This window comes from Hydractinia symbiolongicarpus, chromosome 8 (genome assembly GCF_029227915.1).
Source record: "Hydractinia symbiolongicarpus strain clone_291-10 chromosome 8, HSymV2.1, whole genome shotgun sequence".
Taxonomy (NCBI): Eukaryota; Metazoa; Cnidaria; class Hydrozoa; order Anthoathecata; family Hydractiniidae; genus Hydractinia; species Hydractinia symbiolongicarpus.
The window spans coordinates 12,278,867-12,292,528 of record NC_079882.1 but is presented as its reverse complement, the minus strand read 5'-3'; the positions used below and the strand labels follow the sequence as shown (position 1 = coordinate 12,292,528).

The window sequence follows — 13,662 nt, the reverse complement described above, 5'->3', positions numbered from 1 at the left end:
CAAGATGGTAATTTGATATAGGAGGAACCTCGTGTAAGCTGCAGTTTGTGAAATTTGATGTCCAGGTGCATTATCCGATCGATTATAAACCCACTCTGCGGTAGCGCTGAATTTTTAACAGGAACCCTTATTTGTGCAAACATATTATCAAGCAGCTCATTTACATCACTGCCTTGAAGTACCTGCATGAGTTTGCTATTAAATACCTTTTTAACTCTTGCGTATTGATCAACGTTTGCATGCTGTACATTTTCAGCTTCATTAAAATCTTCTGCATCAGGTTGAACAGCAAGCATAATCTCTTTTTTCCTCATGATCCACATAGATAACTGAACTTTGGCACAACCCATATCTTTCACCTATTCAATAATCAATTGCTCTGCATGCGGTCGAACCAGTGCTATATATCAACGTCAGCCTTTTTAACACCGCGTATTCGAAAACTTCGAAATGTCTTGTGGAGTGCATGTTTATGCTCCCGAGGCGTAAGTTCAAATGTACGTCTTCGGTGTGGTCCTCCTGCATTTCCTGTTCGACCTCATCGTGAAGATTAAGTCGTTTTTTGATTTCGTCCTTTATTTTGTCGTAATAATCGCTAACGGTATCCCGCACACTCTGCAATCGAGTGGTAAGAGTATTGGTAGTGGATGCTACTGGTGCTGATACAGCGTTGCATATTGCGCTGATTTCATTTATAAAAAAACTCATTTGTCTCATTATATATATATTTTTTATCAATAATTTTTTTTTAAATTGGACAGAAATTGAGACAGCTTGAATAATGAGAATTTCCCTAGAATTTATTTTGCGCATGCGCAGATATAGTTTTAGGGGCGAGGGGTTTTCCGCTTTAATCCCAAAACCAAGTTCTGGGATGTTGAAAGGAGTGCTGGGACAGCTAAAGGAGTGCTGGGACAGTGGGATATTGACACTGTTAACAGTGTGGTCCAAAAACCGACAAATACATATCTCTGAATTGTCCTGAAATATGATCGAGCCTTGGAAAAATCTATTTCATATGTGACCCGTGAGGAACATGAAAATTTCATAAGGTGCCTTATGTTGCACACGTTATTATAAACTATTTGGTCCGTAAAAGCTTTTTCAATGGAGAAGAAAACGAATGTATAAGTATTTGTGAACGCTTCGGTGCAAGATTTATTTCTATTTATTCCTATTTCAAAATATAAATAAAAAAGTTTATAAATATAAAAAGCATAAAAAACAATAACAAACTTTTACATAATTAAAAAAATATTAATTTGCCTGCTCAAATCTTCAGTAAAAAATAGAAAGTGGTTTGTAACAGCGCTTGATTTTCTAAAACAAAATTCGTACAACAATTCGGTCAAAAATTCTTTACAAAAATGTGCTAGTGAAACAGCCTTTTTAAAAAATTCGATACAAAAATTTAACAACTATATACAACAAAACACAATAGAAAAAACAATGCCAGAGACATTTAAGCAGACACATTCGTCTAAGCAGCCAGATATTTCATGCTTCTTTATCGTTTTGAGACAGGAGCGGAACCGATATCGACTGCTATTTTCTGGCGTAACGATGGAAGAGATCTTTCTAAGGAATCTATACAATAAAAAAGTTGAATAAACGAGACTGACTTAATAATACTAGGAAAGAACAGACATTGACAAATTGCTTAAGCAACTTTCCTAACTTAAGTCTAGTCTAAAAGAATCAAGGGTGGAGTTTCAAAATGTTAACAAAGAATTAAAAAAAAAAAAGAATTATACTACTAAGGCTCGTTCATCTAATCACATTGAATTTGTTGCAGAATTAGTCTGTTTCTTGATTTTCTTATTAAAATTAAGCCTTCATTTAAAAAATTATACATCTTTCATCACTATAAAATGATTTTAGGTTGTTTGGACATTAGAAAGCATGTTAATTTGGAATCGTTGAAAAGTTATCATACTCTGTAGAATTCCTTAAAGTAACCTAAACTCACAGCAAAAAGGCATGGTACTTCTAAAAAAGCATGTATATTGTTCATTGTAAGATGTCATAGTGCACATACCACATGGTTGTTTTTTTACTAAAGTCACCACTTTCTTCTTCAAACATGTTTGTCGATACAACTCACATAAGTTGGGATACGTGATGGAATCACTTCCACATACTTTACGATCCATTTTTGGGCAGGACGAAATACATTTATTACCTGAAGAACAAGTGAGGTTTAAATGAACTTAAAAATTTAGGTTGGTACAAAATCGAAACTCTAAAAGCAACTGAAAACATTTAGTTGTTTCGATACTTACGACAAATTTTTTTTGAAGATCGTTTTAATTCTTTCATTTTTTTGGTTTTGCAAGCTTTTAATCTCAGTTCACATTCATTCACGTACAAATTCCCATCATTACCACAGACTGGACGGTAATTTTCAGGGCACGATTCCGGACAAAGTCCTCTTTCTAAACAAGAAGGAAAGTAACGGTTTGTCATTTTTCTATTTGCACCACTATCCAATCTATACTCTTCATTCAACTTAAGGATACATGAAAAATCTTATCCATGTCGAGTATACTGTTTATATTAATCAAGTAAACTGCTAAAGAAAACTATATGAAAGAATATATTTTCTGAAAGTCAGATATGAAATTTCCTATCGCATAATAATTTTTATAAGAAAATAATTAACTGGGAAGATTTAAAAGATTATGGAAAATTCTTTTGAGTTGCTGACTTTTGAGCCAGAAAGGTTTTTAAGCTTTTAAAAATACCGCCATTTAAATCTATAAGTCACTGCTTTCCATGTTAAGGTCTAGCACCAAATTTACATAAAAAGTTGCTATTCGTGTTTTACTTTGTAATTTTTACCTTTACAAAAAAGCAGACGCCATTGGGAAGGTTAGCTTTCAGAACAATCCAGTTTTTTTTAACTTTGTCTCGATACATCCTGTAGCTTTAAACCCAAAACAAAGAGGTATATCAAGCAAAAATTGTTTTTAACAGATCAATATTAACTTTGTATATGTCAAAAAATATTATCCTCTATGAATTAAAAGCTTTTTAATGATATAAAAAATGAAAATAGCGATTTGGGCGTTTCAATAGTTAAATCATCACTCACTGCAATATCCAACTTTCTTCAGTCCTATTCTATCACGTGACTTGCATCTATCTAGTTTTACAGCACAAATACTACTATAGGTTTTCCCATTACTGGCACATACAGGTGCCCATATATCGACACATCCTTCGGGACAATTCTTTTTCACCCAAACCTCTAAAAAAAGAAAATGTGAAATTGTTTAAATCGATATAATGGCAACGCAGATGTTTGCAATGTACAGAGAGAGACAGATTTGGAGATGCGTTAAGAAGGGAAAATAAGCAATGAGTTCAGGTTGTTGTAGGGGAGAAGTGTATACGTAATGATGAAGGTGTCTTGACTAACCCTAACAGACGAGGAGAAAAGGCTAGATTGGAAGAGTCAATATTAGAGGTTGCTTAAACACTGATTTTGATTGGGATGAGGATAATTTGCCTGATAATGATATTGTAGAAGGGCCAGCTAAGCAGATCAAGACAGAAGGGGTAGTGGAGTTTATTAAAAGATTGGCAAGGCTGCAGAAGTATCAGGTATTGTTGCAGATGGTTAGAGCGTCTGAATATACTGGATTAAGCTTATTACAACTCTTGCTAATTAAAGATTGTTTTTATCCCAAGTGACAACAGTCGAGTGTAATAGTGAATCGTTTCAAGGGCTTATTATTGAAAGAGTGATTAATATTATTTGGTTTTGTTCCAAGCTGATTCCTGGCAGGTTCCACGCTGTGGCACTACAGATGCAATATTTTCACTAAAACAGCTTCAGGAAAAGTATTTTGGAAAGAGAAAAACTCTCTATTTTGCCTTTGTAGATTTAGAGAAAGCTTTTAATAGAGTTCCACGTAAAGTTATTTAGTGGGCTATGAAATGATTAGGCATGGATGAGTGGCTACAGCAATGTTAGAAGTCGTGTCAGAATTACCGATTCACTTTGTGATGAATTTAGTGCATGTTGGTGTACATCAGGGTTCTGTACTTAGTCCTTTGTTGTTTGTTTTAGTCTTAGAAGCGCTGTCGATGGAGTTAAAACAGGTTGTACATGGGTGTTATTGTATGCAGATGATTTGGTTCTCATATCAGAGTCGATGGAAAAATTAGTTGAAAGTTTGAGAAGTGAAAGAAAGGACTAGAAAAGAAAGGGTTATGAGTAAATGCAGCAAAGTCTAAAGTCATGATTAGTAACATTGAAGCGAAGTGTGTCCTTGTAGTTGGAAAGTGGTCTTGTAGAGTTTGCAGGAAAGGGGTTGGTAGTAACTCAATTTTTCGCAAGACTTTAAATCATTGGATACATAAGAAGTGCAGTGGTATTCGGGGGAACTTTAAGAGCTAACATTCAGTTTGTATGCAAGCTTTGCAAAGGTAAGATTATCGACAATGAAGTATTTCCAGCTTGATTGATGTACAACAGTGGCTCATTAGAGAAAGTTTAGAGGCGGTATGTTTGGTAGTGAAGGGGGTGTTGGAAGTGTTGCTTTCAGGATAGGTTCTGCTTGGAAAAAGTTCAAAGAGTTACTTCCTTTGTTGACTAGCCAAACTCTTGTTATTTGAGGTAAAAGGTAGGTTGTATGAAGCCTGTGTAATAAGTGTTATGTTGTACGGTAGTGAGAATGGTTAGGTGGAGGTGTAATGCTAGTCTGAGAGACAGAAAGGGTTCAGATAAGCTAAGAAGCAGGCTAGGTTTCCGTAGAATTAAAGATGTTATGCAGATAAGAAGATTGAGTTAATTGGGACACTTTAAAAGAATAGAGGGTACTTTAAGTCGAGAATGATGATATAATTTCTCAAAGCAAATATAAAACAGATAAAAGGTAGTTAAATCATCATTGTGCCTAAATGAGTTGCAACTCATACTTACTACATGGTCCCTTCTTTTTTATAGTGATTTTCTTATCTTTACTTTTACATGTTTCTTTCTTAAATTGACAGAAATTTAGATACGTTTTTCCATTGGAACCACAATGAGGTACATATTCTTTGGGACAAACAATTGGACACTCTAAAAAAAGATAGCAACAATTCAACAAACGTAGTAGAAACTATTTAGGAAAATCATGGTTTATTTAATGGTTAGCAACAGAAATTGTTGACACCACAGAAATTATTTTATCCTATTGAAATAAACCACCGTATTTAGACATTTTTTTAATGTAAACAGAAACACTATACCACATGTTCCATGGTATCTGACTGTAACATTCCCTTTATTTAAACAGTTAGTCTTCTTCATATGACAATGTGAGTCATAAACCTTTCCATCAGAACCACAAAGTTGTTTAAATTTTGTACATTCTCGTTTGCAGTAATCTAAAAATAAAGGCATTTACTTTATAATAACAAGTTAAAAAAAGTATTTACATGCTTTGAGCACTTTTTGCTTATAGGATATTTTATTGAGGCTTTAATACTCAGTATTATAGCTACGTACTACTTGCTAAGCAATTTATTAAAAAAAATCATGAATATCATAAAAAAATTTACCTGTCGCATCAACAGTAAGAAAATAAAAACAAAATAAAACAAAACTGTGTAGTAGCATGACGTGTTTCGGTTATTTTATTCTAAAAATAAGAACATGCAGTATAAAAATATATAGTTTCAAGGTTTAAGATTTTAAGACATATTGGGTAAACATGGTGATGGATTATAATTTTAATTTTTATTGCACACTATCTTACAGTATTCGATCCCTTTAATTAACGCCTTTAATTTTTAAGGGAATTAATTTTCACAAATTTTACAAAATTTGTTCCTACAAAAGTTATTGGGAAATTCCTTCTTTACAAATTAATTAAAATCAAGTTACATTAATTTCTGATTTAACTCATAATAAATATGTGGTTTTCAACTTCAGCAGTTTTCACTTAATGTCACTTATTCATGTTAGCACTCTGTAATTACCAAAATGGTTAAAAAAGTTCTTGATTCGTATCACCAAATTATAGTTGACATGGTTTATATTTAAGGTAAATATAACTACAAATGTTTAGCTCTCATTTACTATGTTTTTGGTATAAATTGAGCATTAAATAGTTATGGCATAATACACAACTCATTTTTCAAAGTTATGTATAGGAGCCCTTGAGATGCACTTGTTTAGGAGCACTTGAAGGTGGCCTTGAAGGTGGCATCCCACATAGTTAATAAACATTTTAGACATGGTATGGATGTTATACCCACATAGTTCCTGTTGATAGGCAAAATGTTGACTTAATTATGATTTCTTTCAAAAAAAAAAAATGTCTTCCTAAATGCTAAAAATATGAATGGGTATTTCCACAGGTTAATCGATTAGTAACATAATACACTTGCCCTCCAATGAGTCCTTCGTTAACAGCCCTTAAAATTAGCGTTGGCATTCGGCACTGCCAACGTAATTGCCGACGTAAAATACAAAGACACCATAGTTGCGTCGGCAAAAAAATTTCCCACTCATTGCGACTACAAAATAATTACATTCGATTTTGTAGTTAGTTAGGCCATTATCACTAACTAAAAGCACTCAGGCTACTGAAATACTGTGGTACCATTCGATTTGTAATAATAATCAAAAAAATTGTATATCGTATTGAAAAGAAGTCCAGAAGTTCTTTATCCCACACGACATAGCAGGCAATAAGTCAGCCCTGCCCTTGGTTTTGTTAGGAGAGATGTTCTGCGAAGACTCTAACAATTGAGTCTCCTATACAGTTTTGCTTCATGTTAAACTGTGCTGGTGACAAGCATTTTTGAAGCATGTCACCGGCGACTTCTACGATATACAACCTAATGATGCCCTAACCAGATGAGTTCATCTTGAAACATAAAAGCAAGTTGGCAGTGAACTATTAACCTAACAAAGGTAGGAAGGTATGTCCATAAGACGTGTACTCCATTCCTATATGTCATCGTCTTAGGAGATCAATGCATTGAATTATGAGAGGTCTAGCCCTAATAAAAAGTCAATGACGAAAGTTATTGCCAGCTGAAAAAATTTCACTACAAAAAAATATTGCCGACGCAAATCAGTTGAAATGTATCTCACGTGGTTAACAACCCTGCCTCTACACTATAGCCTGATGACTAAAAACAGAATTAAATAAAAACAGTCTCAGAAGCAATTACTTCCCAATTTTGTAACTTTCAAAGATGTTTTTCCAAAAGCATATTTAAATTTTGTGAGTATCCAGAAGACATATACTAGCTAGATAGATACACAGACAAGGTGGTAACTACCATAAATTTTAAATAGTATATACTACATAAGTCAAGTTTATGTCCTTTTTTGTAAAATAAAATGTAAAGGCAAATAAAATGTCACGCTACTAAACCCGCGATTACAAGCTTCAATCAGTGGAAGCAAGTTTGAGTTATGACACAAAAGTTTCTGAACTTTTATGTAAATTTTACATTTCAATTTCTGCCATAGCCACTATTATGCAGCCACAAATCTTTTAATTTCTTTATTTTTAATGAGATCCCTAATGTAGTTTTTTTATGACAGAGCACGTCAGCGAATTGCACAACTAAGTTAAAAGACTTTTTAAATGTACATGTTGCTTTAACTACTTGAATCATGTAAATGCTGGCTTAACACTACCAGTCTGGGATAAGGTACAGATATGGAAACAGACAAACTTAAAAAAACAGTTTCCAAATCCGGAATCCAGATTTTTTGTGGTTTTTTTTGTAAAACAGAAATTGTTTCAGACTTGGAAACTGTTTTTCTGTTTGGGCTGGGGGTAAAATAGCTTAGCCAGGGGTAAATTTGATTAGAACTCTAGTAAAAAAAAATATTATTTTTAACTTTATAGGTAGGGGTTTCTATTGGCCAGAAGATTATAATGCAGAAACCCAAAGTAGCTTGAAGAAAATGGAAAACTTAAATATATAGCTAGCTACCTTATATATAATGTAGCTAGCTATATACCTTATATCTCTCCCGGAACTGATTAGCTACATGTTTAACCTTGACCCCCTTTATTAAGATGTGCTCAACAGAAAAGAAGTACTTGGCATTCACCATTATTTACAAGAATACTATTTATAACTGAAATCCCAAACACAAACAGCCAGAACAGCAACACCCCATTTGTGGTCCTGCATGATGCAAAATATTTTCAAAAAACGAAAGTATCACTTCCTCATTAAAAAAACTTCCTGTGTGGACTAGGGCCGTATTAACCAAAATAAAATGCTGATTCTATCTCATACTGATTTTTAGTGAAAAAAGCCAATGAAAAGGTGTTTGGCACAGCGAGACAAGCACATGTTGCGGACTGCCAGGAGACAACAACACACTATTGTCTGCCTGCTTTTTGCAGTGTACGGGAAGAGGGAGTGGATGGGGAAATATCTCTTCTTGTTTTATCAGGTATTTAAGTATCAATATATTAAGGGTTGCAGAGCGGAAACAGGTCCCTATGTTCGCAAGCGAAATATTTACATCACCAGTTTTATTAGATTGGGAAAAAATAAGCCCTGGGATTTTATGCATATATATTTTATTATGCATTTGTTTTCATAACGTTTAAACAGCAAACACTTTGCAGGATAGATTATCTTATAGGCTTCTATAATTAAAAGCACTTTTCCGTTTCCAGGGTTTTTCTGTTTGTTTAACAAAAAATCTAGAAAAATTGGAGAACGAGAATCAAAAATCTGATTATGCGCTTAGTAAAAAACCTCAAAAACATTTTCATACAAAGCAGATATAAAGGTTAACTGAGCAATGCTATATGTACTCTCATAGAGCATTCTGGCTGTTGGCCTGCATTGCAGTGTCTTCAAAGTTGATGAATCGAACAAAACATTGATGAATCGAACCAAAACATAACGTAACGGACAACATTGATTTTTAAGAGCTTTTTTCTTGTTGTACAAACAGTAAAAACAGCATCATTATTTTTCACAGTTTGAATATTTTATTCTCCAAGTCAAAATATAAAATAACTGAATAAACATACAAAAATGAGGTGTTTACAATAACAAGTTTAAAGTTCCTCTCCTCCTAGCAACTGATGTTGCAGTTTAAAAATTTTACGAAGATGATTTTTTTTATCTTCACTGTTTATTTGTATTACAAAAGTCGAAAGAAAATCGTTAAAAATCTTAATTCATTTATAGTATAGTATAGTGTATCCTGACAATAATTTCAGGTTACTACAACCTCTAGGGTCAGCTCATAATAAATAGATAAATAGTATTAACATAAAATGTAATTGGTAAAATATTTAACTTTGCTTTAGATTATAAATAAAATTTGAAAAAAAGGCAATTAAAAAAAAAATGTTCACAAAACAATCAAACAAACACAAACAATCATAAACAGACAAAAAAGTAGCAAATCTATATAAAGGAAAACACACTGCTAACTGCCGTTGACTGAAAAAACTGTTTACATATGCTACAGACGCCAAGCATTAAGAGACTGCTTCCTCTTTATTTATATAGCTAATCCATGCTTGAAATTATAAAAAGCTGTAGTCCAAATTATAAAGCTAGCTATCCTTCCTGGCTTATGGACTAAGTAGAAGATTTTAGCTAACGTTGCCTCTGTGCAAAGACTAATGAAACTTTATTCAAACTACTAACCTTATCTGACATTCATTTTAAGATAATGCTATATAATTCCAATATTTTTTATGTTGTTCTTTGTGATATATTGCATAAGCCGTTGTTGTTACCTAACACAAACTTAACTTACGCAACTTATATGAACAACGCAAAAACATTTTCAGTTTGTTTTGTTTTTTCAGTTTTATTCGAATGATATTTTCGAACGAAACAGTGTTCTATAAAATAGCGACCCTGTTCCCAGAGCATAAAGTAAACAGGTAAAAACAACGGTCACAGTAAATGTTTTGTTCAGATTGCGCAATCTGTAAAATAGATAACAAAGAAAGAAAAAATATGTTCGGATTCGTTTACAGAAAAAGTTTAAGTCAATACGCTTTATATATATGTGTATATGATTTTAGGGATTTTGACTTATCATTTAAAAAAAAAAATTTGATTTTTTCCCGCTGTATAGTAGAAAGTGCAAAATAATAATACGCGCTTAAATGCCAAATGGACTTTGCTGCGTTTAGCTTGTCACGGTCGCTTGGCTAAGCTCTGCAATAACAATACCCTTTTTATGTACCTTGTCAGGGCCTGAAATCCGTGCTTCCTACACCGTTCTTTTTTTGTTATGTATGAAATTGTAGCCAGCCACCAAAAGTTAAAGGGGCTAAACTAAGCAATTAGGTAGGCTCAACCTACAAAGCAGGGGTCAAGTAATCCAGACTTCAAATCCCCCAATCCATGCACCAGGATCAGGAAATTTGATGCATGGGTGTGAGGTAGTTTTCCTCAACCTATCAGAAAAAACTAGTCAAGGTTCAAAATTTGAAATATATGATTACTAGAACATGTGATGATTATATGATTATTAAAATAGCATTAATAGTAATTTAAAGTTTTTAAATTTTAACTGTAATATTAATAGAATATCGGCACAACTTCTAGAGTGCAAAACAACTCTTGGCTAAATTTATTAGTTTTTCATGTTAAAGACATGTTGGGGATGTTTAAACTGTGAATATCAAACATAAAAACGGTGTGTCTTAACTAGCATCTCTCAGTCCTTACATTATGTCACTCTTTTTCAGGAAAGGCATGCGATCGCACACACGCACCTTGGCACACACCTAAATCGTTTCAGATTAATCACACGCCCGCATATTAAATATTGAGTTCAAAATCAACCTATAAAATCCATTTTGTAGCATGCGATGGCAGCCCGTGAAATAATTTTTCGACACTCGTCAGACAAAATGTCTGCCACATTTCCAGTTTGGTCGGACATGTCCGTAGCTCGTTGCGAACTTTTGTCGAACAAAACGTCTGATAGATTTCCATCCGTGTCCGACACATCTTTAGATCTCAGAATTATTAAATAGTCCTGGTCCTTTTAATCCACAAGCAAGCCTATTCAAGCCAACCTGACCATCCTAGTTAATTAACTGACTTCTGACTTGGTTTAAAGAACTATGTAGACATAAATCTCTTTTGCCTGACCCCTTTGTCGTTGGTAACCAGGTCTTACACAAGAAATCCAGCCATGCGGTTACTAATACCGCTGATGGAGCACGGATAAAGCAAGTCTGCAAAACTGCACTTACAGGCATTTTATCATGGATTTAATTGTAGATAATTTTTTTCATTTGAAAAAACAATTGGAAACCATAGCAGGTCTGAATTTAATTGATTTTTTATGCCGCAAGTGTTATTTTTATTCAAACAATTTTAAAAACAAAACACACATGATTTAAGATTGAGATACGTAGACGCTCAATCATTGTGTTTGGGGTTCACGATTCAAAACATCTCCCACTTTTCTACCGCAAAATAAATGCACAACAAAGATGAACTTTGGATGCCGTATCGCACACGTAACATCCTTTGAACGTGTGCTTCACATCGCACGCGTTTCTTCATTTACATGTATGAATTATCGCACACCTACTCTCTTTGGTATGTGAAATGGCTATGATACTGACTTTTTATATTTGTCTATTAGACACCTGTATGCCAAAGTTTTAGGTCCCATACCTCTCCGAGTACTAGATATTGTTTATTACTCAAAACTACCTTTTAAATTTCCATGTAGGTTTTATAATTGGAAAACCAGTAAATCAATAAATTTAGTAACCTCGATACCTTACTCAATGGTCTAACAGATGTCCTTACAATTGCAGAAACAAAATTGATTCGTCTTTTCCATCAAGTAAATTTTGTTGGGTAGTTAGAAGGAACGATACAGATTTAAATCTGATTGAAGTGCTAACTTTTTAACATTATCTAAGGGAGGATATTCTCTGTCTAAATTACTTAGTGTTGATTGTTTAAACTGAAGAAAAAGTAAATGGTTCCTTATGTTATACATAGACCTCCCTATCAAGATTTAGTTTGGTTTTAAATAGTTTATCAGGTGCACTATGTTTTTACTCTGCCTCTTTTGATAATTTATTAATTGTAGGTGATTTCAACTGTACATGATTCGCAAAGTAGAACAAATGCGTGCAATACACATAGAACTACTTAAAAAAAACTTACTAAATCACTTTTAATTAGATAGTCCCAAGGAGAGACAAGACTGTACTAGATATAAACTAATTATCCTTTATATCAAGCACTTCGAAGAAGAACAATTATTTTGATAAATAAACTTTGTGTGTGCGAGATTTAGTATGTTGAGACAAAAACATCAAAGATTTGCCTGTGATCTGCTATACAAAGAAATCCAAATAGCATATTTACCTGAAAAGCAAAGTAAAACAAAAGTTTGTGTTTTATACCTTGTATATTGTTTGCATATACCGTGTTACTGTGTCATTTTTCTTATTTTCCTTGTACTTAAAAATGAGGTGTGCAGTAAGTCACACTTGAGGATTCAAAGTCTCTCCATAATCAGTTCATTTTATTGTTATTATTAATTTAGAAGTATAAAACATCAGATGGTGGTTTAATAATCTCTGACATTTATTATTTTCCTTTTTTCTCTTCTTTTGATTATTTTTATTATTAGAAATTATTTTGAAGAATTTGTGTGATTGCCTAAAAATAGATTTTGTTTCTGTTAATCTTTTTGACACATGTTTATTTCGTTTTAGCATTGCGAATGTCAACACTGACAGTAAATAGAATGTAGCCTGTTAAAAATTCTCTCTTCTTGTCAAAGACTTTCCCCTTTGGTAAATAAAAGCATGTTGTTTTTATAGTGCATACAGGTCTCGAACAAACATGTAAACATTACAAATATATTTAATCTTGCCAACAACTTGTCTGTAAGTTAATAAAGCTTTCTTAACCTACTTGACTGTTTAGTAATCTCTGTTGTTGTTGGCCAAACGAATTTTTACGATTTGCCAATTTTTTGTTGCCATTGCTAAAACTGTAAATATAAAATCCAAATTTGTTCAAAATATATTGAGGTTAAATTTTGTTTAAATATCAGATCCTTTTTTCTCCCCATTTTGCATTAAATTTAAGGTTTAAAATTAAATTACTTTTGCTATGAATTTTTTGACTTTTTTGAATATCTTAGATTTAAACCCTAAAATGCTAAGATCTGCCTCCATGGTCTGACACAAGAAATAAAGTAAAGATTTCCCTTTCCTTAGTGTACATTATTAATCATGTGACTTTGCTCAGTTTTATTATTCTTATCATCATAATTTTTAGTTTAACTTCTATTTCTAATGCTACCATGGGTCAGACAGGGTATGTTAATGGCTATTTTCCCATATTATTAACCTTATTCAATTTTAACGACCTATTCAAGGGTAACATAGATGCCCCTCAAAGGTCTTGGTTGAACATAATTTTCAATAATATAAATAATTTTTCTTTTTTCTTTTGTCTTTACCATTATATCTATCCAAGTTTTCCAAGTTTCTGCTATCTGTTTTCTAAAATGTGAGGATTCTATTATTCTGTATCTAGTTAGTATTTACTCTATATTTTTGGTAAAAAATGAATGTGTGCTAAAAGACAGTATTCTAGAATTTATCACACAAAAGCATGAAATTTTCCTGGTGACATCAAACAATTGGTTAAAAAGAACAT

General features: G+C 32.9%; 1 protein-coding gene across 1 annotated transcript; it reads right to left on the bottom strand.

Annotated features, from left to right (window-relative positions):
* Positions 1-1,128: 1,128 nt before the first annotated feature.
* On the bottom strand, positions 1,129-5,701 carry LOC130654979 (uncharacterized). The gene is made up of 7 exons (XM_057457680.1): positions 5,554-5,701; positions 5,242-5,379; positions 4,931-5,071; positions 3,095-3,250; positions 2,283-2,435; positions 2,039-2,182; positions 1,129-1,587 (listed from the first exon to the last, which is right to left on the bottom strand). Exons 1-7 carry the CDS (start codon positions 5,609-5,611, stop codon positions 1,508-1,510), a joined length of 870 nt encoding a protein of 289 aa, XP_057313663.1. The 5' UTR covers positions 5,612-5,701; the 3' UTR covers positions 1,129-1,507.
* Positions 5,702-13,662: the final 7,961 nt, after the last annotated feature.